Here is a 23,479-nt window from a genome sequence, read left to right as displayed (position 1 = left end):
CTGGTTTCCTGCAGTGCATTCTTGTGCAGAGGCAGATGTGAGTTTATAATGGTTTTATAAGCACTAATTGGCAGCTTATGTACTAATTGGGTTGGCAGGTGGACAGTCTTCCTTCAGCCCTTGTATCTTAATCAGACCTAATGAACAGCTGAACGCTCTTATTTTGAAAGCATTCTGACCATAATTGAATCTTTTTTTTTTTTTTTTTACAAGTTTGTCATATGATATTAAATATTGATAACATGAAATCATATCTGACAATAACTCCATGAATAAAGAGTCGCTAAATCCTGATCAACTGCTTCTGGTCTGGAGTTAAAGACGTGTTGCCATGACCACAGTTTCCGGGGGCGGGATTTGATCATGTGATTGCTGCAGTCATATGACCTGCTGCGATTCTTAGTGTTTGCAGTCGAGATTTAACCTGCTGACCAGAAACCAGGTGGACACGGCGGCAACACGGTGAGGGAACTGTTTATATGTTTGACCGAAGGACAACGGTTTTCAGGGTTTTCTTCGCATTTCCGTGAGTTCGCGATAGCCTAATCTGTTTCCGGGTGTAAATAAACCGAAAGTACTGTCGCTGAGTTAAACAATGTGGTTTTAGTGTTTTGTAAAATTTTTAATTTGGTAAACACCTGTGTGGGCGTGTGGTTGGTGTGTAACCTGCTGGGTAAAGAAACTGCTACTGTTCCACCAACTGCGCGTTTTCTGACAAACTTCATTCAGAAATACCGGAACTACATTTGGTCACTGCGTTAAATGAATCACCTGACGAAGAACAAAGTCTGAGTCTTCCTGGGAAAACAAAGTTTTCTGCGAACTTCCTCTTAAATCACGTGTTTTAAAGTGTGACCTCTGACCCCTTCCCTGATCTGTTCACTGCATTTGGCGGGTCGTCATGTTAAATGTGTTGGATGACATCGGTGTAGGAGCTGATCAGTGTTAATCTGATCAATGTAGGAGGTGATCAATTAGCATTATGTCCATATTAAATATGTTTCTTCCTCAGAAAATCAAACGTTTCTTCCTTCAAATTATCACCTAATATGTGTTGTTTTGTTCTGGGTGAGGATACAAACAGAAAAACCTGATGGAGTCATGAAAGTTAGGATTCAGTTATTTACTGTCTTGAATTTGCTCATGGACAACACAGCTGCTTCCTGTGATCCCTCTGTGGTCTTTGGTAATAACACTTCCTGTCTGATTCCAGATGCGGGTGTTTTTGTTGGGCTACTTCTTGTCCTCTCTGCTCGCCGCTGACACAGCTCCGACTGCAGATGAGGTGATTTACCTGCCTGGTCTGCAGAAACAGCCAAACTTCAGACATTACTCAGGATACCTGAGCGTGGCTGATGGAAAACACCTGCACTATTGGTCAGTATCTGAAACTATGTCTCCATCAATCCAACTAAATTCTAAAATACTGTTTTAAACCAAAAAGATGTTTTAACTCATTTCTGCATTTACTTTTGGGCGACTTAATGCACCATAACAGGTCAAGTTCTCCTGCTGTTTTATACACAGGCACATAGGCCAAACAAAGTAATCACTTGCTAAGATCGAATGGTATATTTCTGATTCTGCTCCAGGCAATATTCATAGTAAGCAGAACTTTATTCCTAACACTAAAGGTAGAAAAAGAAGAATTTCCACCGAGGAATTATGGTTTCATAACAGCTCAAGCAGAAAGCAGTCTGGTAAAACAAAGAGTGAAGTTAAATGCAACATCAACATAGTAGTGATGATCACCTGAGCATGTAGTTGCTTTCAGGTTTGTGGAGTCTCAGAACAAGCCGTCTTCTGACCCAGTGGTGTTGTGGTTGAATGGCGGCCCTGGCTGCAGCTCTCTGGACGGGCTGCTGACCGAACATGGGCCCTTCTTGGTAGGTGACCTGACTCCACTCACCTGACCCATACTCACCTGTGTCAGTGTGATGTCAAACTTGACACTGGCTGACCTCTGACTTCTTTCATTAGATTCAGGATGACGGAGTGACATTGCAGTACAACCCGTACTCCTGGAATAAGGTCAGTTCACCAGTTGCATATTAAATCCAGACGCCATTATGGGCTCAATTTGTTTTGGTCACATGGTTAATTTATTGGTGCTTCTCGAATGGCAGATTGCTAACATGTTGTACCTGGAGTCTCCAGTAGGGGTTGGCTTCTCATACTCTGATGATCAGAAATACGTCACCAACGACACCGAGGTCAGTGACATAAACGAAGCTCAGCTCCTGATTGGCACACAAGTATTTAGAGTAATGTTTTTCTCTTCAGGTGTCAATGAACAACTACCTGGCTCTGAAGGAATTCTTCCAGCTATTTCCAGAGTTCAGCCAGAATGAACTTTTCCTGACTGGAGAGAGTTATGGAGGAATCTACATCCCAACGCTCGCTGAGAGAGTCATGGAGGACACCAGCCTCAACCTGCAGGTATAAGCTGATGCTGCTCGTGGCACTGCTGTGTTAGATCACTTTAGTCTACGCTGTTTAAACAATAGTGACCTTGTTATATTACCTGTACCTCACCTGTTCTGCAGGGCATTGCTGTGGGAAATGGGATGTCGAGTTATGAGATGAATGACAACTCTCTGGTGTACTTTGCGTACTACCATGGCCTGCTGGGAAGTCGTCTGTGGACCCAGCTGCAGACGTTCTGCTGCAAAAATGGAACATGCAACTTCTACAACAACCAGGACAAGAACTGTACCTCCAGAGTAAGCCTGAACAAATTTATCTGATAAAACAGTCTGAGCCTGGTTGATTTCCAGTTTAAATCAGTTCATATATAAATCTAGTCTGAACTGGTTGATCTGCTAAATCCGATGTCAAACTGCGTTTTGTCCGCAGCTGTTTGAGGTTCAGGACATCGTCTACAGTTCAGGACTGAACATGTACAACCTGTACGCTGAATGTCCAGGTGGAGTCGGCCAGAGAGTAAGGTGAACCGTGACCTTTAGCCTTTGTTTCTTGAATCATCACTCTCTTACTGTAGTGAACAACTGTAAATGTTTGACCAGCTGCTGCTGGAGTTAGTTACCTGCAGCAGGTGTACTCTGACCACTAACAGGTGATGCGTGTTGATTTCCTGCTTTTGATTATCAGTGTTGAACGAGGTCAACTGCTAATCAGGGATCTCGGAAACTCTTTCATCAAGCATCCATGGATTCAACTATGGAACCAGGTGTGTATGACATCACCAGTGTTTTGACATCAAAACTGACTCCCATCTGACAGACACATACCTGGTCTTCCTGTGATTCTGTATAGAAGCTGCGAGGTCTGGCGTCTCTCCACCTGTCAGTCCGTCTGGACCCCCCCTGTACAAACTCCACCCCCTCCACCCTCTATCTGAACAACCCGTATGTTAAAGCCGCTCTGCACATCAGCCCAAAGGCCCTGGACTGGGTCATCTGCAGGTAATTCTACATCTGGTATACACCTATCCTGCACATTGGCAGATGTAACACATCTGTTCACCTGCACATTAGACACTTCCAATTTAAGTTGCAGAGTCGTATCATAGAAAGCTGCTGTGTCTCTCTTATTGATAAAGGTGTAAAAGAACCTGATCTCTTGTTTTGTGTTGCAGTGCTGAGGTGAATATGAACTACGGTCGCATCTACCTGGACGTCAGAAAACAGTACCTCAAGCTGTTGTCTGCTCTGGTCAGTGAACAGAAGACCTGTAGTCTGACCCTAATGTCTGAAATCGTTAAATTGTCTGAAACAAGATGTGACCACCTCACCATGAAGTTTTTATTTGACCTACCATTTTGTTGTGTGAGATCAGCTAACTGCAGGACATGACAAAGTAGTAGAAGAAGAAACTTTACATCATGTTTCACCAGATTCCGATTTATTGAAATGTTACCCGACCTTCAAAATGTCAGGGAGATTAATAAACAATGCAGATTATCTGTGGTAATAGTGGCAGCTGTTCTGTAATTGCAAGTTGCTCCAGTGTTTAAAAAGCAGTGTCCTCACAGTACGAAGGCTTGAACCTGAGTTGACCCGTTGGCCTTTCTGTGTGGAGTTTGTGTGGGCTTTTGTCCAGCAGTTATAGCAAAAAAAAAAACAGCCGTGTCTCAGATTTTTCAGCAGCAGTACCTGAATCCAAAACGTGCAGCTCCTTTCATTAAACTGCATTTCCTGCAGTTGTTTCACATTAAGGGATTCGTGACCAGATGTAATTGGCAGTTTGTTCTTCATGAGTCTGACTTTGTTCCTGTTTTTATATATATATATATATCGCTTCACAGTCAATTCTAAGTACCCCCAAACTTATCGTTTCAGAAATATATTTTTAACTATAGCTCTTCTTGATAAAGAAGTTTATAGTAAAATAGACTATGCATACAAAATATTTGAAACGTTCAAAATAAAACTTTTAGCAGTAGGATAAGAAATTGTCCACTGTATGCCACTTGGAGGCTTTTATTGTGAAACATCTGCAGGAGGTGCTATTTCAAACAGGAATCACTACAATCACTTTGGTGTTTGTTTTTAAAATGCTGATTAAATTAACCCCTCTGAATGTGAGTTCAGCTGGTGATTGGATCATTAGCCCTAATGGCTGTGGCTTCATTGTCCAGGTGTGTGGGGGTGTGGCTTTGTTAATGTTTTGTGGTCTCTACAGAAGTATCGGGTCCTGGTGTATAATGGGGACGTGGACATGGCCTGCAATTTCATGGGGGACGAGTGGTTCGTTGAGTCTCTGAACCAGCAGGTAACTTAATGTTTGACTTAATAAATAATCAATATGTGGAGATGATCAGTGATCACAGAACATATCTGTAGTCTGCTGTTTAATTGGTCATAGCTCAGAAGAGGTTTCTGTCTCATCACAACTGTAACAGTCTGGTCTTTTTCTTGTCCTGGGGTGTTCGCCACCAGGCCAGAATACTGTGTTATGAGCTCTAATTGAAATTCACAGACACAGTCGGTGTGTGTGTGTCTGTTACTGAGTCCAGATCCCATCCAGAGACTGACAGCAGCAATGAATGTGTTGAATCCCGAACCTGGTTCAGCTTATGGGTCTGTGCCGTAGACTTCCATTATTGTCTAAAAACTATTAAAAACACAGCAAGAAGCCACACCGCTGACCTGGCTCACATGGTTCTTCCTCACCAACAAAGGGAGGCCCATCTTTTTCCAAAAATCAGCTTCAGCTGTGAGCAGAGAGAAGCTGGCAGAGGAGTGGAAACAGAGCAGAGAGACGTAAAAGTTGTTTAAAATCAGATATTTTTTTCCTGATGTTTTATTTTTTATTAACACTAATTGTTGTTCACATTCAGTAAAATGCTGCAGTAAAAACACAGCAGATTGTTAGTAATGAAATTTATAACCCAACACATGGTGGGAAGTTCAAATAATGATCAGCACAAAGCCAAGTTATTTTTCCAGTATGCAGGTGTCATTCATAGTAATCAGTAACAGGAGGTGGTCTCCAGGTGTGGCATCAAGTGCATTAACCTCTAGTGTCTCTCAGGTGGAAGTTCAGAGGCGTCCTTGGCTCTTTGATGATGTAGATGGTCAGCAGGTCGGTGGCTTTGTCAAGGAATTCAACAACATCGCCTTCCTCACTGTCAAGGTAGACGCCTACAACATCAGCTGACCCTGTGATGTCATGTGTTGGTGATTGGTGAGATTTATTGTTTAAACTCTGCGGCTGAGTTTTGATCTCTGTCCTCCTGCAGGGCTCGGGTCACATGGTCCCATCAGATAAACCAATCGCTGCCTTCGCCATGTTCACCAGGTTTATCAAGAGACAACCCTACTGACCTGTGACCCTGCTGACTGACCCCTGACCCCCATGGGTCACTCTTTGTTCTAAGTGGACAAACACAGTTCACCTCTGTGTTGCCTGGCAACCACATCACTATTGCAGGAAAAGAAGTGTCTCAATCCCAGCCAATCACTGTCCTGGTCACTGTGGCAATATGTTGTCATGGAAACGAGCACTGCCATCTGTTGATTTAATGTGAAACTTTTGCTGTTTTTGATTTTAAAGGGAAAATCAGAGAATAAAGCTTTTTATACAAGAACTTGATGTTTTTATTGTGTCTCAAACTGACTGTAAAAAGTAGCACCTGAACTTGTTTGTTTACAAGTATGAACCTGTTTTGCTTGAAAGTGTGTCTGTTTCAGGATTTCTGTCTGAAGGGCTTGGCGTTACATTGTGTTTGGCGTTTCCTCCTCTTGTTCTGTTCACACATACATTCTACAATATGTAACAATATCCATCCATTATCTAGACCCCCTTAGTCCTAACCAGGGTCCCAGGGATCTGCTGGAGCCTATCCCAGCTCTCTTTGGGTGAAATGCAGGGGTCCACCCTGGACAGGTCCCCAGTCCATCACAGGGCCACATAGAGACAAACAACCTCACACACTCACACTCAATCCTATGGGCAATTTAGAGTCACCAATCAACCTGACATACATGTTTTTGGACTGTGGGAGGAAACCAGAGTACCTGGAGAAAACCCACGCAAGCACAGGGAGAACATGCAGACTCCACACAGAAAGGCCCCTGATGGGTTTACAACCAGGAACCTTCCTGCTGTGAGGCAACACTGCTAACCATTAAACCACCGTTCCACCCATGATAATACGTTTCCCGTTGGACACAGCAGCTTAGTTAGTGATGTCTGATCATTCCATAATAAAACCATCATGTCCCAGCAGATCACTGGTCCTGTGTCTGTAAGAACACCTGTAAAAAGTCTGATCATCTGGTCGTTCTTGGTTTTCCCATGTAGGCAGATACATCAACAGTACATAATGGCTGTCAGATATCAAACACTGTCCTGCATGTTTATGCTGTAGTGCTTCAGGTTCTCTGAAGCCTGCCAGTCACAGCAGAGAGAAAAGGGGCGCAACTGTAATGGTACACTGGTACTGAATGTAAAGTATAAAGCCTCCCAGCCAGCCATGAAGGCAGAAACAGCAAATGTTGAGGTTCAGAGTTTTATCTTTGAGTGTGACTGGTCTAATGCCACTGTTTGTGTTCGTTCATGTGTTGATGGCCCAGGGAGTCACCTGCGCATGTACGACACTTAATTTCATCCTGTGACATGAGATCGTGTGAAACGTACTGGACAGACGTGTGATGTTGAAACAGTTCAAACTTCAGAGGTGAGTTCACAGTCACCCTTTTATGCAGGTTTCAAATAGTTTGTGTCGGAAGAGTTAATTAATAAAAGCAATACAAACTGAGAAGTCACAATTGGACTAGGTTTGTGTAGTTTAAATTGAAGGTCGTGAAGTTTTTTTAACGCGGTAGAAACGGTTTAGTTGTAACTGTTTCATTTTTATTGAACTCAAGGAAACTGGATTTTAGACTAAACAGTGATTGTAAGAGGTTTCAGGGTCCTTTCAGACTGAAGAAAACATGTTAAATGTTTATATATTCATGTGAATTTCGCTTTAAGACTTTAAAATATACAAACTTGTCCTTTACCCAAACATTTGATGAAGCTGCTGTTTGTTTTTGTCAGGTGATGGTAACAGACATTGAAGTAAAAGTTCAATGAGTCAGTATTTCAAAGACTTAGTCCAGACCCTGAGTGTCTGTGGGTGTCACATACCTTATCAGAAAATGATTAATCGTTTGAAAGTCTAAACGAGCTGAAGGAGATTTTGATGTTATCCTGGTCTGTCTGCAGGGACCGAACAGCCAGCTCTGCTGTAGTGAACATGCTCTGTGGACATGTGAGGAACAGCAGAGCAAGCCAATAAGAAATGTTCCTTCATGTGACATCACTAATTACCTCCTTGTCCTTGCCTCCTTCTCTACCTGCTCCTTTTCTCCTCCTCCTTTCTTCTAAGCCTTTTCCTCTCCTCTGCGTCCTACTCCCTTCTGTATTTTGTCTCCTGGTCCGATTACCTACATCTGTCCCTCCTGGTTGCTGTGGCTACCACATCTGTTACCATGGTGACAGACACATGATACTAAAACCTCCTGTACATAAATTGATATATCCGCTGTGTCCTGTAGCTGCTTGTTCTTCTCTCTAACTGATCACATGGGTCATTTAGGGAGCTTTCTTTTTTTAGCCTTATCAATAAACCATAGATGACGTCATTCTGCTTCCTCTTTGTGCAGGAAGTCAATGAGGAGAAAAAAACTGCTGATCAGCCAATCTACTGATTATCTGCCTCTCTGCGGGTTTTGTTTTCCTCCTCCCTCACTACTCCTCTGCACCTCCTGCTCCGCAGCGATGATCCCACGGGGCCTGGGCGGCCTCGGTGCTCTTTCTGTGGGCTGGTCGTAAACCGGTGGGTCGGTGCAGGTCGCGTCTCTCCATCATGGTGCAAAAATCCCGGAACGGCGGGGTGTTCCCTGGAGCGCAGGCCGACCAGAAGAAGCTGAAGGTCGGCTTTGTGGGTCTGGAGGCCGGAGGGACCGAGTCTAGCAGGGACGGAGCTCTGCTCATAGCAGGTAAACACCCGAGAACAGCTGCGGTTAATGGGGTTAATAACTGGAGGTTGTTTGTCTCCAGCAGATTCCCCTGACCCTAAAATAGGAATAAGCGGGTATAGATAGGCCTATTGGAAGTGTGTGTGTGTGTGTGTGTGTGTGTGTGTGTGTGTGTGTGTGTGTGTGTGTGTGTGTGCGCGCGCGCGCGCGCGCGACCCTCAGCTTGTCTGTGGTGGATAAAACACAAAAAACACATTTTTATGGACCTTAGATGTGACTGACGATAAGATTCAGTTCAAATCTGCAGAAGCTGTTAGTTCTAAATTGTCTGGTTTTCACTTTTTCATGTTTGTTAATGCCTGATGATAAATCTGTTAAAATGCCAGTGTTAAACAGTTAAACAGGTAAAATGCACAACTCAATTTTCACTTTGTATTTCTTTGTCAATGTGATACAACCCAAAAAAATGTTAACCCATGAAATTTACACATTTAAAAAAGCTTAAATAAGAAAATATTTGGGTCTTTTCATTAAAAATAACATGGCAATTAATTGATTTTTAGCATAGTTGCCTATTCATTTTATGTCAATCAACTTATTGACAAATTGATGCTGCTGTCCTATCAATGCAAATATATGTGTTCAGGTGGGGAGGAAGGTCCTCGACGGCAGCGCAGCAGCGTCTCTGGAGGAAAGAAACCTCCAAAACGAAACGCTCTCTACAGAAGGCTGCAGAACTTCCTGTACAATGTTCTGGAGAGGCCTCGAGGATGGGCCTTCATCTACCACGCATATGTGTAAATACCTGTACACCACACCTGCATACACTGCACTGTTTTTGATCTTCATTACAAAATAGTAATAAAGATACAGTTTGTTGTTCGTATTACAATGTTAAGTGTTTTACAGGAAAAATAAATTTAAACAAGTCTGCACAGCCATTAAACAACAAATAAAACAAAATGTTCAGCATTTTTCAAGAAAGTAAGTAAAAGACATGAAACATGGTAGAAAGAGAAAAACTATTTTTTGGTTAACATTTTATAAAGAGAAATTACTAAAAGGTGTTCCTGACATCATCAATAAGAGATAAATTAAAGATAAAGTTATCAGTACATGAAAACAGACCTGGTTGATCATTGTGTCACAGCCTAAATCTTCCCCCTGAATCACAGACCTGTGACCAGTTTTTGAGAACCTGAGCCTGAAGCAAGAACACAGCAGTGTGTGTATAATGTATAATATTATGTGTCCAGGTTTCTGCTGGTGTTCTCCTGCCTGGTTCTGTCGGTGTTCTCCACCATCAAAGAGTATGAGAAGAGTTCGGAAGACGCTCTCTATATCCTGGTAAAACTATGAAAAGATCTCATCCACACAAAATTTTCTGATCTGAGGTCTTTTAGTAGAAATCAGTAGGCTCTGATATTTTTAAATGTCTTTAAATCAAACATGAGTCCAGTTCATGTTGTCTCCTCTCTGAAGGTTTATCAGCTGACTATAAAGCTGCAGCAATTAGTTTATTGGTTGGTTGCTGATAATAATTTGTTTTAATTCTAAAAGCAAAAAAGCGAATATTTTCTGGTTCATGTCTATCAAATGTTTAAATCCCCTTCTTCCTCTGTATTTTACTCATAGTAAAGAAAATCTCTTAAGGTTTTGCACAGTGACATTTGACGTTGTCACTGAGATGCTTAGAATTTCTAACAGACATTTTCATTGTTTCCTGGAGTTTTTAAGTTTAAATGATTCATTGAGAAGGTAATCAGTCAGAAAATGAAAATGATCATTAGTGATAGTTCTGGTTGGTGGTTAATAGAGTGGTGTGTATTTTGTGTGTGTTATTTGGTGGACAGGAAGTGGTGACCATTGTGGTGTTTGGGGTCGAGTACATGGTGCGGATCTGGGCTGCAGGTTGTTGTTGTCGGTACAGAGGGTGGAGAGGACGACTGAAGTTTGCCAGAAAGCCATTTTGTGTCATTGGTGAGTCTGATGACTTTCACAACACATTTACACTTTGACAGGTGAGTCTAAACAACAATACAACGGAAGTCTTGAGGGTCCAGGAGAAGTGCTTGGTGATATGGGCACCCAGAAACCAGAGGCATGTTCCAGATCCAAACTGTTGATGTGGATGAGGGTGTGTTTGCAGCTTTTGGAGGTTCCCTTCACTACAATGTAGACTAGGGCCAGTGCAGGATGTTCCCTGTCACTGTGATTTTCTGCCCAGTGCAACACAAACACACAGACACAGCATCACAGTTCAGTTTTTTTGTTGGCTTTCAGGCTAATTCAATCTTTCTCGTTGTGATCTTCGCTCTGCTCGCCACATCCTCTCACAGAATTGCACACAAACCTGTAGCACCTGCCTCACATCTTCCGTCCCTCAGACAGCCCCGCCTCCACACACAGTCTAAACAGAACCAAGCTGAAGCAGGGGGCCAGGCGGGTGTTTTGTTTACATTTAAATTCACAACATCCGGAGAGCCATCCAGATTTTGGAAAAAAGAGAGCAGAGACCTGAAAATGTCTCCTGCAGTGATCAACATACACTTTAATTCACACACTCCAAAAACAAGAACTTAAGCTATTCCTGCAAGAAAAGGCTCAAAGGAGCTTTAGTCCAAGCAAATTTCACACCCCAGGACATGGATGTACCAACCACTTTTTTTCTTCAGTCTAGAGTCTGTGGTTTAGGGGAAGTAGGTGGTATGTCCTCATCTTCCCGATAGCAAAGCGAAGTGATCACTGATCCAGCTGAATTGAGGAAGCATGCAGTAATCTTTTTTTTACAAGGCAGATAGCTGTGATGCAGAGTTTCCACACGGGATGCAAACCTTAATCATTAATGATGTGTTTATTTCTCCTCTCATGGAGCTCACCAAGAAAGTGACATTTTCCAATGTTCCTTCTTTCAACAGCAACAAGCGGCTGAAGGGAGAATCAACCCCACATGGTGAAATAGTGTCACCTTTTACAGAACTGCCATCAGGTTGTAAAGAACCAAAGCAATGTCATGTACTCTCCAGCAGATGTCAGGGCTACATGGTGCTCAACAATAAGAATGAAGAGCTGAATCAATAGTTTTGATTTCATACTTTATGTGACATCTTAGACCATGAAGTGCTTTGGCAGTGGGAAAGAGGGACACCTGATCTGATCCCTGAAAAGGCAGAGGGCAGCACTGACATCGGTGCAGGAGACAACAGCCAGGAATGGAAGATTGGTGCAGGTTAGGGTGGAGGAATAATAGAAAGATTAGAGGAGAAGCAGAGAAAAAGAGGTCTTAAGAAAATAGTTTTCAGACTAAGGAACTTATAACATGCATATTCAATCCTAAATACACTATTGTCTTGTTTTAATCTTTTTTTCACATGAGCAGTTTTAAAATTGGCTCTTTTAACGTAATGCGGCAAGAGACTTGAAGAAAAGGTTGGTCTTGTATGAGCTTGCAAAGGAAAAATCACTTTGTACTGTTTGTACATGAGACACTGAGACAGCAGTCATGACGTGGACTGTCGCAGGAAGTCGGCTGCACAGGTGGTGCTGAGTTGTGGCAGCGGAGGCGTAGGTATTTTTTATCTTGACTCCTGGCAGGCTGGTCATGGTGCAGGCAGTTTTTGAGCGCTGCAAAGTATATTTTATAAATGTCTATATTCGGCTGTTTTACCCTGGAGTTGGTGTTTATGTGGAGGAGGCTGGAGCTTTCGATCTCGGGGTCAGGGTTTGCTGGATATCCAAGACAGCAAAGACAGCAGGTCTGACCTGCACTCTGCTTTGGATCTAGCTAGTCCAAGCATGGGGAATACACAGGCTATGACCTCTGCATCAGATTAGTGAAAGGTCTGTGAAAGGTTTTTAAAACTGCACTTAGCAAAACTGACCAGAAGAGCTATGAATGCTACAAGATTATTGTGGCAATGTGGAGACACCGCAAGAGAGATCCTTTGGTCGGGGCCAGATGGTGGGTAAGTTTTCTTTAGGTTTTTGAGTGAAGTAAACCGACTGATTTTAGCATGGTGCTATGGAGATGCCATTTGCTCTGTGGTGGATGACAAAACTTTTAGTTCTTTTTTCAGGTGAAGGGTTTGTCCAAAAGAAAAAAATGTGACAAAGTTGTGAAAATTAAAACTCTCTGAACTATCACTCTGACCTCTGACCTCTGGCTTGTCTGTCTGCAGACATCATGGTCCTGATAGCATCCATCTCAGTCTTGGCTGCAGGGACTCAGGGGAATGTCTTTGCAACGTCTGCAATCCGGTCTCTTCGGTTCCTTCAGATCCTGAGAATGATCCGGATGGACCGACGAGGAGGGACCTGGAAATTGCTGGGGTCAGTGGTGTACGCTCACAGCAAGGTAACCTGGGACAGCTGTCACTGCCATGACCAATTATTCTCCTGATTATATTGTCTATGAGTTGTTGAGTCTCTCTAGAGTCAAGTTCTCATAGAGCATTCTGACAGCACGACCAACTTGCGGGTTCAACTACAAAGACGCCACACTGAAAACTTAGTGGTCTCCACAGAACCTGTGGAGTCGAGGCAAACCCACTTACAGACTGACGTGTACCTCAGCTCCAGGGAAATTTAGTTTTTCTTCTGAGCTGCTATGGTTTAATTTATTGAACTTGCCAAACTGTAAGCTGTGGGTCAGTGTGAGTCCAGCAAGGGAAACTGGACACACTTTCTGTTGATTTCTGGACCAAATTCTACATTTTAGTTCAGAAACAAAAGACTTGAAGACAACTGGCTGTAATATTCTGTGTATAAGCTGAGGCCTAAGGCACTTTTTCATGTTATAGTGAACTTGAATGGAAGAACATTGACATGCACTTTATTTTCATGATCATAGTGTAAATAAATTGGATGGGTTAGGGTTAGACTTGCTGCATTCACTATGTGAATTTCCCTGTTATGGGTCAATAAAGGTTCATCTTATGTTATCGTATCGAATTGTACCATGTTGTATCATGATGTCCGAAACGATACCCAGCCCTGGTATGTTGGTTGTTCTCCCAGCATGCACTGAGGTGACAATTTCATGAATAAAAGGCTCATTTTATGTGTGTTCCTGTATTTAAAGTTTACAGTGAATGTGATAAAATTGCTAAAAACAACTGTTTAAGCTGGTCTATCTCTCACTGCAGGAGCTGATCACAGCCTGGTACATCGGATTTTTATGTCTTATTCTGGCCAGTTTCCTCGTTTATTTGGCGGAAAAAGAAGACAACGAACAGTTTGAGACTTACGCTGATGCCCTTTGGTGGGGACTGGTGAGAACAATGCACACTGACAATTTGCGGAGAGGAGAGGAGAGGAGAGGAGAGGAGAGGAGAGGAAAGGAAAGGAAAGGAAAGGAAATGAGGAGGAGGAGGAGGGGGAGGGGGGATGGGATGGGATGGGATGAGATGAGACGAGATGAGACACAAACAGTCATGATCTTTCATGTCTTTATTCCACACTCCCACACAGGTTTGACTTTCTCCTGAATTTGAACATGTCATACTCAGAGGGATCACCTGTCTCCTGAACAGTGACAGGACAATTTGATTGGTCTGTTTGTATTAATGTCAGATCACCTTGACAACCATTGGTTATGGAGACAAGTTCCCAATTACCTGGAATGGACGTCTGCTGGCTGCAACCTTTACTCTGATCGGAGTTTCATTCTTTGCGCTGCCTGCTGTGAGTTACCTAATGTTTATCTGAGTGTACCTGAGACACCTGGTTTATTGGCTCACCTGTTCACCTGTTACCCGTTTATGCCTGTGTCTTCAGGGGATCTTGGGCTCTGGTTTTGCTCTGAAGGTTCAGGAGCAGCACCGACAGAAACACTTTGAGAAGAGACGAAACCCAGCAGCTGGGCTCATCCAGGTAAACAAACTCTTACATTACACCCACACAGCACAATAGTTGAACACCTGTATGGAGGTGAGAGAATAGGTAGGGTTGTATCTTCCTTCTCAGATCTTTTTTTATTCTTCATTCAAACCTCCACATACAGTAGATCCAAACATAAAACGATCCTATTCACAGTTGTCACGCTTTGTTCATGATGTCAGTGCTGATCTGAACCCAAGTGGAGAACTGGTATTGAACTTATGTCTGGTTATAATGAACACAAGTTCTACATAGAATCATAAGAATCATCGTAATATTGATGATTGATTTTGTGTTCGTATCACCAGATCTGTGGCCTTGTGTTTGAATAGAGCTGTCAGCTAATCACCACCTGCTGGTGTACTGTACTTACAGGTACTTACACTGTTGAGAAAAGAGAAATCTTAAACAAGGAATTTTTTGCCATTCATAAAACTAATCTCACCTTCGGGTTGAGCGTGTGTGAATGCTCTTAACACAAACAGTCTCTAGTTAATTTGAGACAAAACGGCTCTTCCTGAGCTGTTTGAAACACCACTGTAAGTTCAGATAGATGTCTCCTCTGTGAAAATCAGTCAGTCATTAGTTATTCGTTTTTGAGTTTAATATAAAATGAGTCTGCTTATGATGATTCCTGATTATTGTGTCTCAGGTGTGCTACATCACTGTGCAATCTATGTGGTCTTAGCAACACAACCTAGAAGTAGTATATATATCCAGCAGCATAAAGTACTGTTGTTCTACAACATGTGCACAGACAGTGTTCAAATTCATACCCTCATACCCTATTGTCTGGAAGCTGACGACGACTATGGCGGTTAAATGAGCTAACACAATCAATATATACTAACTCCAGACTCAGCATGCTAACAAGGGTGAGACACATAGTGGTTTAAAAATAAACAAATAGATAAAACAATCACTGGTCTTTAGATCAACGAAACACAGGACAACCCTCAACTCAGGTATGTTTAACAAAGTGAATGAACAAAATTTACTTTTACAGGCCTTTATATCTTGTCTTGTCTAGCTAAGCATAACTTAGAGTAGACTAAACATAGAGTGGCAGCTTAAGCTTCAGATGCTATCAACAGTGGCGAGAAAAAGTGCATGTGGATATTTATATTTTCAAAAAAGACGAGAAATTAAAACTGTTTGTGTATTATCAGTCTAAGCACTTTGTGTTTGTCTAACCCTCATTACGCTGGTTGTCAGAAACTTGTCATAATCCTTGGATACTTCCTGATTGGGATTGGATTGTGTGTGTTGCACTCCAGCTTCACCACACCCATTACCTGCCTTAACTGCTTTCACCTGGTTCTATTAGTTTTGTTCAGTGACAGTAAAGACCAGCAGCCACTTTTCACAAGGTTATAGTAAAAGGTCCTGCTTCGTAGTCCAGCCTTCCTGTTTCCAGGTCTCTATGTAGGTCTATGTTTCTTTGTGTTGGTGACATGAGCTGTAGTTTGTGATCACATAATTATGGTTAGCTTCCCTCTTTTGGACTGCTTCTGTTAACTGAAGTTTTATGGTCAGTATTGTGTTTTTAGTTCTGTTAAACTGTAGATTTAAACTCTCCTGAACGATATGAACTGTTTTATTCGTCCAGAGTAGAACTTTTACTTTGAACATTTATCAGCACCTGGCTTCTAACCTTCCTGTCCATTGATATAATTACTCTGTGGGTCTGCAGGCAGCTTGGAGGGTTTATGCCACAAACCTGAGCCGAACTGATCTGACCTCCACTTGGGATTATTACGAGAGGACCGTCTCCGTCCCCATGTACAGGTGAGACCCCATCTGTAGAAAATCATATAATGATTTTTTTATATCATTGTCTGTAAATATGTCTGTGTTTCTCCAGATTGATTCCCCCTCTCAATCAGTTGGATTTATTGAGGAACCTCAAGAACAAATCAGGACTTTCATTCAGGTTTGAAAGGTTTCATGCAACTACTACAACTACTGTGTCAGAATCAACAATGAATGTCTTCTAAAATCAATAACTGTCTGCTTGTGTGCAGGAAGGATGTCCAGCCTGAACCTTCTCCCAGGTCAGTTTCCAGTTCTGGCTCTTATACATAAGTTCTACTGTCTTACTTAGACCACATCTCATGATCCTTAAAAACCTTTTACCTTTGACCCCTGATCCAGACCACTGACTGAGAATCTGGAGTAAAGTTCCAGCTTTGTGGTTAAATCCTCTTGAGTCTCCATTCTTAGACAGAATGCATTAAAAGTGAAATGTTTGAGCTAATATGCCCAAAGAGCTTAGCAGTATAGGTTTCTGTAGGTCATCTCGTTGGTGAAGGATATTTGAATATCTTACTTCTCTTCATAGCTTCACAACCCCTGAAACTCAGTTTTACTGTTTTGTATCCATCCATTCTAAATGCTTCAGTCACTACCCAGAGACGAAGACCACAGGGCTAAGGGTTAGGACTTTGGACCACAGCTGAAGACTGGACTGGACTGGACTTTTGTACCATAGTGGTCCACAGTCTAATCGTTGGTCTCACGTCCATCTGACATTTACTGTTTGTGTGTCTGCAGTCAGAAGGTCAGTCTGAAGGAGAGGGTCTTCTCATCTCCCCGGAGTTCAGGAACCAAAGGAAAAGGGTCTCCTCAGCATGGTGAGCGTAAAAACCAAAGGATGTCTGTAACATTATGTTTTAAAATGTCACAGGATGTTCTTTGGTTCGGTCAGTAGAAACCCAATAATTTGCAAGTTAATGTTCCCACCAACCAGCAAGAACAAGAAGGTCTTCTTGACTTACAAACCTTTAACCAGAGGAACATATTAGTACAAAAAACCTGCTGCATGAACTGGTTTAAATGAAAACGTTCAAACTGGATTACCATGAACCACAACAAGAAGTCAGTCTGGTGGAAACCCATCCTTGACCACCCTGTTTCTTCATTTTCTGCCTGTAGTGGCTCCTACAGTCGGCACCAGTGTTGCTCCTGGTGTAGTTCCTGGGGTCCAGGGGGTAGTCCAGGCCCTGCGACGATCCCCCAGCATAGACCCCAATCTGGAGGAGAGTCCCAGCAAGGTTCCAAAGAGCTGGAGCTTTGGAGAACGCAGCAGAACCCGACAAGCCTTCAGGATTCGAGGAGCTGCCTCTCGCCAAAACTCTGAAGGTAAGACAAGCCAATTCCAAACAATCAGAGCAAGCCCCTTGCAGGTCACAGCAGGGGGGGAGCTGTAAGACCCCAAATGTGATCAACACAAGAATGACAATGCCTAGCTCAGCTGGCAAAACACCCTCATGGAAGGATTGAGAATACAGTGTCAGTCGACACATGAACATGATGGTTTTGAGTAGAAGCAGGCTCTTTTTTTTTGTGCAATAATTATTCTTTTCTCCATAGATTTTGATTTAGAAACATGCTCAGTTTCACTACAAACAATTTTCAAGGTTTAAATGAATTTCATCTGAATGACTGGGCTCTACTGGAGTCCATCATCCAGGGCTAACAATGCACCCATAGACTCTAGCAGCAGAGAGAAAGTCTAGGTCTGTTCTGGTGTTTTGGAGGAAGTTGTTTCATGATCAATAATATTTTTGATCATCATATTCAGTGTTTAAAAACTGCAGTCCATGTTTAACAGCGTAATGTTCTCAAATCAGGTTCCTGTGCTGAAATGCAGAAAAACAAGACAGTGGGAAACAAGTGCACTGTCATGTATTAATATATAACATAGATGAAAGTGGATCAAAAAGGATTGAATGTAATTGTAATTTTTGTTTTCCAGTACTCTAGCATTCTAGATGCTTTCTACAAAAATTATCACAAACAGCCACATTACACTAGCCAGTCACTTTAAACTCATAACACCCATGTACATGAGCTCACATCAAGTAAAATTGAGAAACTGCAGTAAAATGAAACATGAAGGAAGGGAGGAGGGAGGAGGAGAAAGCCCACTTTTGTCTCATCATCAGCTGGTTTACAATATACTGGCTCTTACTGGTTTTTTTGCCATGACTCATCCTCTAGATAACTTCACCTGGACGACTGAGAATCTTCAGACATTCAAATTGGATCTAAAATTGACTTCATTGTGATGCTAACCTAGGCTAACAGTTTATTCCCTGCTTCCGGTCTTTGTGCTAAACTGGGCTAACAGTTTATTCCCTGCTTCTGGTCTTTGTGCTAAGCTGGGCTAACAGTTTATTCCCTGCTTCCGGTCTTTGTGCTAAGCTAGGCTAACAGTTTATTCCCTGCTTCCAGTCTTTGTGCTAAGCTAGGCTAACAGTTTATTCCATGCTTCCGGTCTTTGTGCTAAGCTAGGCTAACAGTTTATTCCCTGCTTCTGGTCTTTGTGCTAAGCTAGGCTAAAGGATGCTAAACATTGGCCAGTTAAAATGTTGGCTTCTTCTTTGTTGGTGTTCTCAGGTATGATGATGATGTCCTGATGTGCGTCTAAATATTCAGTTTTTAGTGACTTTTCAAACTGAATTTCATGTGAATGGGTCAAAAGGTGTTGATCAGTTGACTGATAGACTCGTGAAAAGTTATCGGGCTAATTGATTTATGGGCATAGCTCTCTGATGATGAGTTTGGTGCATTCTGCCTCTGATGAAGGCTTGTCTCCTCTCTCTCCTCCTGTAGTGCTGATAGAGATGCAGGATGAAGAGTTCAGACAGAAGAGCTCCCCAGGTCAGCACACGCACACACACACACACACACACACACACACACATTCCTTCTGGAGACATTGAGCTTCATTCATTTTAAACCTTGAACCAAGCTGTGCATCTGGTCCCCACGTGATCAGTAATACAATACCAGGCACACTACATCAGGTACACCCACCTTTGTGTTTCTATTTTCGTGAGGACTTACTGCCATAAGCCAACCCCTTCACATTATGAATAAATGGTCAGAACCGCACACAGTAACAGATGCAGGTGGATCTTCAGGGTTTTCCTGTTTACTCTGTTTGGAATCAGGGTGTGCTGGAAAAACCCTCAAACTCCCACTCAGTCGTCACATCTAACACCCATCACAGAAAACTAGAGGAGATTTTATTGCAGAGTTGTTTTTTTCAGAGGGGTGTAGGTGTGGCCCACAGTAAATTTTCAAGATTTGGGGCTGATCAGGATCTGTTTCAGGTCTGGTTCTTCTGTGAAATGTTTGACCAATGCTGTAGCACTGGGGGTGAGGTAGAGGCATTGAATGATGCAGTCCTTCTGGCATTGATGATGGTGTTTCAGAGGCGAGTCTGCCAGGAGAAGACATGGCTGATGACAACAAGAGCTGCCACTGTGAGTTCGTCCCTCAGGATCTGACCCCAGGGTTAAAAGTCACCATCAGAGCCATATGGTATGAGCTGTTGATTACTTTATACTGAAACTCATTTTATTTTATGAGTTTATCTACTCATCATTCATCGCTTTACTCACCTTTATTTGCTGGTTGTTGTGCACTGAATCATTCTGCTTTTTATTCATTTTTTTTTTTTTTTTTACTTGTGCTCACCCCAGGGTCAAAGTCACCATCAGCTGTTGGGTAAGACCAGTTAGTCTGACCTCCACTCAGCTTCATTTTATGTTGTTTTATTGCTTTCTGCCACTAAAGCTCCTCCCTCATACTGTTAATTTATTGTTGTTATTATTATCTGTGGTGGTCTTTGTTTTATAGAACGGCGGTGTCCAGTCTAAAATTCCTCTCCTGTCAGTTAAGGTTCAGTAGCAGGTCTTCTCCAACAGTCCAGGTTGCCAAGTCTGGCTTCGGACACCTATTCTGGATAAGCTCAGCTGCAACCAATTCAAACTTCTGAGAAAGCCAGAAACTGCTTATGCACTGAATGTTTAAGTTCCCTTCTGGCCTGTGCCTTTGTTTTGGTTTGGACTTGGCACATTAGTTCCATTTGTTCTGATTCAGCCTCAGAAGGACCAACAGAGACCCACCACAAGGGTTTCTCTCTGATGACTATGATTTGGTATGAGAGCATGTGACAGTCAGAACTCGATGCATTTGTGGGGTTGTCTGCCTCCAGAACGCCGGTGATTTGTGTATTGTTTAGTGTGTTTATTTAGTCACGAGGGTCCTGTTTCCTCCTGACAAACACCAAAATACATGAAACACTGAAACACTATGTTGGTAAGTTGTTGTAGATTTCAGAAGGTCAAGTTAAGGCTAGGTTGGCCACATCAGTGCTTGAACCCATCTGAGGTCTTTGCTGCCTTCAGAGGTCGAGTGTCAGCTGGCTTCATGTTTTCTCTCTCTCAGCATCATGCGTTTCATGGTGTCTAAAAGGAAGTTTAAGGAGAGCCTTCGTCCCTATGATGTCATGGATGTCATTGAGCAGTATTCAGCCGGACACCTGGACATGCTCGCCCGCATCAAGAATCTCCAATCAAGGTAAGACACAAAACCTTTGACCCCAAATCCCTGACCTCTGGACTTGTGACCTTTTGCCTGTATCTCAGGTTGTTTCATTATCTTGTTAATGATTCCCTGTTGAATCTTTTTTTCTTAGCAACAAAACATTTCAGATGTTAGCACTTTTAGAGTGTAGTTTCAGCAACTTTGGGTTGTGTGACTGGGTGTGCTATCTCTTCATTGGCAGGGTGGATCAGATAGTTGGAAGAGGAACGCCAATTGCAGAGAAGGACCGTCCCAAAGCAGCCAGTGAGGAGCTTCCTGAGGATCCAAGCATGATGGGACGGCTGGGGAAGGTGGAGAAGCAGGTAACTATCAATTAGTCTGTCATTAACAAGACTTTCAGCAGACTTCTGCTAATATCCTGGTAAATTTGAACCTTCTGGTTTCCCTGATGGAGTTTCAGTTTTGGATCTCATTGGTCCTCTGCTGCTGTTATGTCTTTCAGGTCCTGTCTATGGAAAGAAAGTTAGATTTCCTGGTTAACATCTACATCCAGCGAATGGGAATCCCACAGGCTGAGACTGATGCCTACTTTGGATCCAAGGAGCCAGATCCAGCTCCGCCCTATCACAGTCCAGTGGATCATCTTGAGAAGAACCAGTCCATCTCAAAAATACTGCAGTTAGTATCTGCCCCAGCTAACCAGGAACAGAACTGAATCTGCTGTGGATACAACTATCATTTCTGTGCATTTAACATGTTGTTTACATGTTGCACAGGGTGCTGCCTGGCGACCATGTAGAGAAGAGCCGTATCATGACAAAGATGGTCCGCTCCAGCAGCTCCACTGGACACAGGAACTACAATGCCCCCACCTGCCCTCCCTCCACCTCCTGGCAGCCAATCAGCTCCCAGCTCCACCAGCAGGCGCAGTCCACTCCTCAACGTAGCCATGGCAACACACCTAGTCCAGTGGGGGATGGATCACTGGTTCGACTCCCACCTCCTCCGGCTGGAGAGAGACACAGTGGGAGCCGATCTAATCGTCACAGCGCTGGAGACCGTGGGGTGGCAGAGAGACTGGAAAGGAGAGGAGAGGGTTCCGATGGGACCAGGGGAGGAGGAGGAGGAGGAGGAGGAGGAGAAGAAGCAGAAGCAGGAGGGGGAGTAGAGGATGTAAAGCTGGACAGCGACACCTCCATCTCCATCCCGTCTGTGGACCATGAGGAGTTGGAGCGCTCCTTTAGTGGCTTCTCCATCTCCCAGTCCAGAGAGAACCTAGACTTCCTCAACAATGGCTTCTACTCTTCCTCCACAAACCTAGGAGACCACCAAGGAGGAGGAGGAGGCAGCGCTGGGACCGCCCGGTGTGCCGCCATCCGGCCATACATTGCCGAGGGGGAGTCGGACTCTGACTCGGAGCTCTGTGCCCCTTCGCCACACTCGGACCGCACCTGGACTGGAACCAAATAGTGCTGAGGTGAATGAGCAAAACCTTGAAATTGAAAATGTGAATGAAAACTATGAATCTGTGAAGTTTAACAGGTACAGGTCTAAGTTAATGGGGACAGTCACAGACTTTAAACACCAGCTGGAGGAAGGTGGGAATCACGGTGTTTTTATTTATGTGAATGTTTTAATATGTACAGCAAATGTTTGTCATCACTGTTACCGATTGGTTCACTGTTGGGACACACTGATTGGTTGGCTGATTCCACATTAGCAGAACCTTTGAAACACTATTATCAGCAGCTCACTGTTCCATTTGTTAGATTTTAAAAAGCATCACAGGGACATATGTGCAACTCTGTGGGATCCGTTTGTTTATTCTGCTCTCTAAAGGTCTACAACTACAATGTGCAGGCAGGATGAAAAACTGAATTAACAGGTAAGAACAATGTCTTTTTGTCTTTTTAGTCAGAATTTGACTGAAAAATCAGAAATAGGATTTGTTAAAAAAAAAGAATTTACATAATCTTGTTGATAGGATTTTATTAGGTCCATATATTACTAAATCTGCTGAATTTTCAATATTTACAGTTGATTTTCTTTCTAAAAGTCTTTTGATGGCTGCATAGTCAGTATGATAATTAGGGATGAGTTCTAAGTGCTGTTTCTGTTTTGGATCCAGTTCCAAGTTCATAAAATATCCACATTTATAAAGTGTCATGATCAAACTAGTCACTTAGATTCAGTTTCCATTTAAATTAACTTTTGCCTCTGTAACACCACATTGAGAAATGTGGGGGGGGGGGGGGGGGGGGGTATACACCCAACCTCATGCTAACTTACGAAGCCTAGTATGTGTTGCATACAGTATCAAAGTCTGAAAAAAAAACTCATTCCAGATTAACTGGTGACTTTCATGAGATTGATGTGGCCTTTTAGGATCCAGTGTTGACAAACCACAAGCAAATATTAATGGCACTCTCTTTATATCACATTGATTTCCTGTTTTTCTAATAGCAACAAGATAGCTGGAAAGTTCATTTTTGATCAACAAATATTGGTGGAAAAATATTTATTACAATACTTGTGCGTACTGGAGTCAAACCACTGATTTTCATGGCATGCCATTTAAATATTAAGGAAAAGACAGGAGTCCTACTCAGTGTTAACAGTAGGTAATCATAAAAACAATAATCATGTGCGAAAGCAGTAATCATAACTTTAATCCAGGTGTTGTAAAGTAGGGTCAGCTGTGGTATTAGTGTAATGAAATATTCATATTTTGTCTAAACAGCCTCATCCTGCAAACCCCATACTGAAAAAATACAAGCAATGTCCAAATCAACCATGCAGACATATATTAAGACCAATATAAACCATGCAAATTA

General features: G+C 42.7%; 2 protein-coding genes across 6 annotated transcripts; both read left to right on the top strand.

Annotated features, from left to right (window-relative positions):
• Positions 1-313: 313 nt before the first annotated feature.
• ctsa (cathepsin A) lies at positions 314-6,052 on the top strand. Its single transcript, XM_026307546.1, has 14 exons — positions 314-462; positions 1,214-1,377; positions 1,775-1,886; positions 1,981-2,031; positions 2,127-2,213; positions 2,284-2,439; positions 2,547-2,723; positions 2,857-2,948; positions 3,112-3,190; positions 3,277-3,425; positions 3,599-3,674; positions 4,645-4,734; positions 5,497-5,598; positions 5,705-6,052. Exons 2-14 carry the CDS (start codon positions 1,214-1,216, stop codon positions 5,786-5,788), a joined length of 1,419 nt encoding a protein of 472 aa, XP_026163331.1. The 5' UTR covers positions 314-462; the 3' UTR covers positions 5,789-6,052.
• Positions 6,053-8,142: 2,090 nt separating this feature from the next.
• LOC113130187 (potassium voltage-gated channel subfamily KQT member 2) lies at positions 8,143-22,859 on the top strand. Of its 5 annotated transcripts, XM_026306571.1 has the most exons (19): positions 8,143-8,450; positions 9,076-9,226; positions 9,686-9,776; positions 10,283-10,409; positions 12,608-12,783; positions 13,574-13,699; positions 14,001-14,111; positions 14,205-14,300; positions 16,000-16,094; positions 16,171-16,239; positions 16,331-16,360; positions 16,860-16,939; positions 17,241-17,447; positions 18,924-18,971; positions 19,529-19,637; positions 20,547-20,678; positions 20,887-21,007; positions 21,148-21,323; positions 21,422-22,859. In XM_026306571.1, the coding sequence occupies exons 1-19, from the start codon at positions 8,318-8,320 to the stop codon at positions 22,113-22,115; spliced, it is 2,772 nt and encodes a 923-aa protein (XP_026162356.1). In that variant the 5' UTR covers positions 8,143-8,317; the 3' UTR covers positions 22,116-22,859. The 5 variants fall into 5 exon arrangements, 4 of the variants coding, with proteins under 4 accessions (XP_026162356.1, XP_026162357.1, XP_026162358.1 ...); XR_003295671.1 differs by lacking the exons at positions 21,148-21,323; positions 21,422-22,859 and adding an exon at positions 19,799-19,823 and having other exon boundaries at positions 20,887-20,897; XM_026306572.1 differs by lacking the exon at positions 18,924-18,971.
• The last annotated feature ends 620 nt before the right edge of the window (positions 22,860-23,479 follow it).

This window comes from Mastacembelus armatus, chromosome 5 (assembly GCF_900324485.2).
Source record: "Mastacembelus armatus chromosome 5, fMasArm1.2, whole genome shotgun sequence".
Classification (NCBI taxonomy): Eukaryota; Metazoa; Chordata; class Actinopteri; order Synbranchiformes; family Mastacembelidae; genus Mastacembelus; species Mastacembelus armatus.
This window is presented reverse-complemented; position numbering and strand designations above follow the sequence as displayed.

Excerpts from the sequence above, each read along its gene's own strand:
- LOC113130187 (XM_026306571.1), top strand. The coding sequence starts at position 8,318 with ATGGTGCAAAAATCCCGGAACGGCGGGGTGTTCCCTGGAGCGCAGGCC. Across the intron at positions 18,972-19,528 it reads CAGACAGAAGAGCTCCCCAG|AGGCGAGTCTGCCAGGAGAA; the intron begins GTCAGCACACGC and ends ATGGTGTTTCAG. Across the intron at positions 19,638-20,546 it reads GTCACCATCAGAGCCATATG|CATCATGCGTTTCATGGTGT; the intron begins GTATGAGCTGTT and ends TCTCTCTCTCAG.
- ctsa (XM_026307546.1), top strand. The coding sequence starts at position 1,214 with ATGCGGGTGTTTTTGTTGGGCTACTTCTTGTCCTCTCTGCTCGCCGCT. Across the intron at positions 2,032-2,126 it reads ACCCGTACTCCTGGAATAAG|ATTGCTAACATGTTGTACCT; the intron begins GTCAGTTCACCA and ends CTCGAATGGCAG. Across the intron at positions 2,949-3,111 it reads GGAGTCGGCCAGAGAGTAAG|TGTTGAACGAGGTCAACTGC; the intron begins GTGAACCGTGAC and ends TTTGATTATCAG.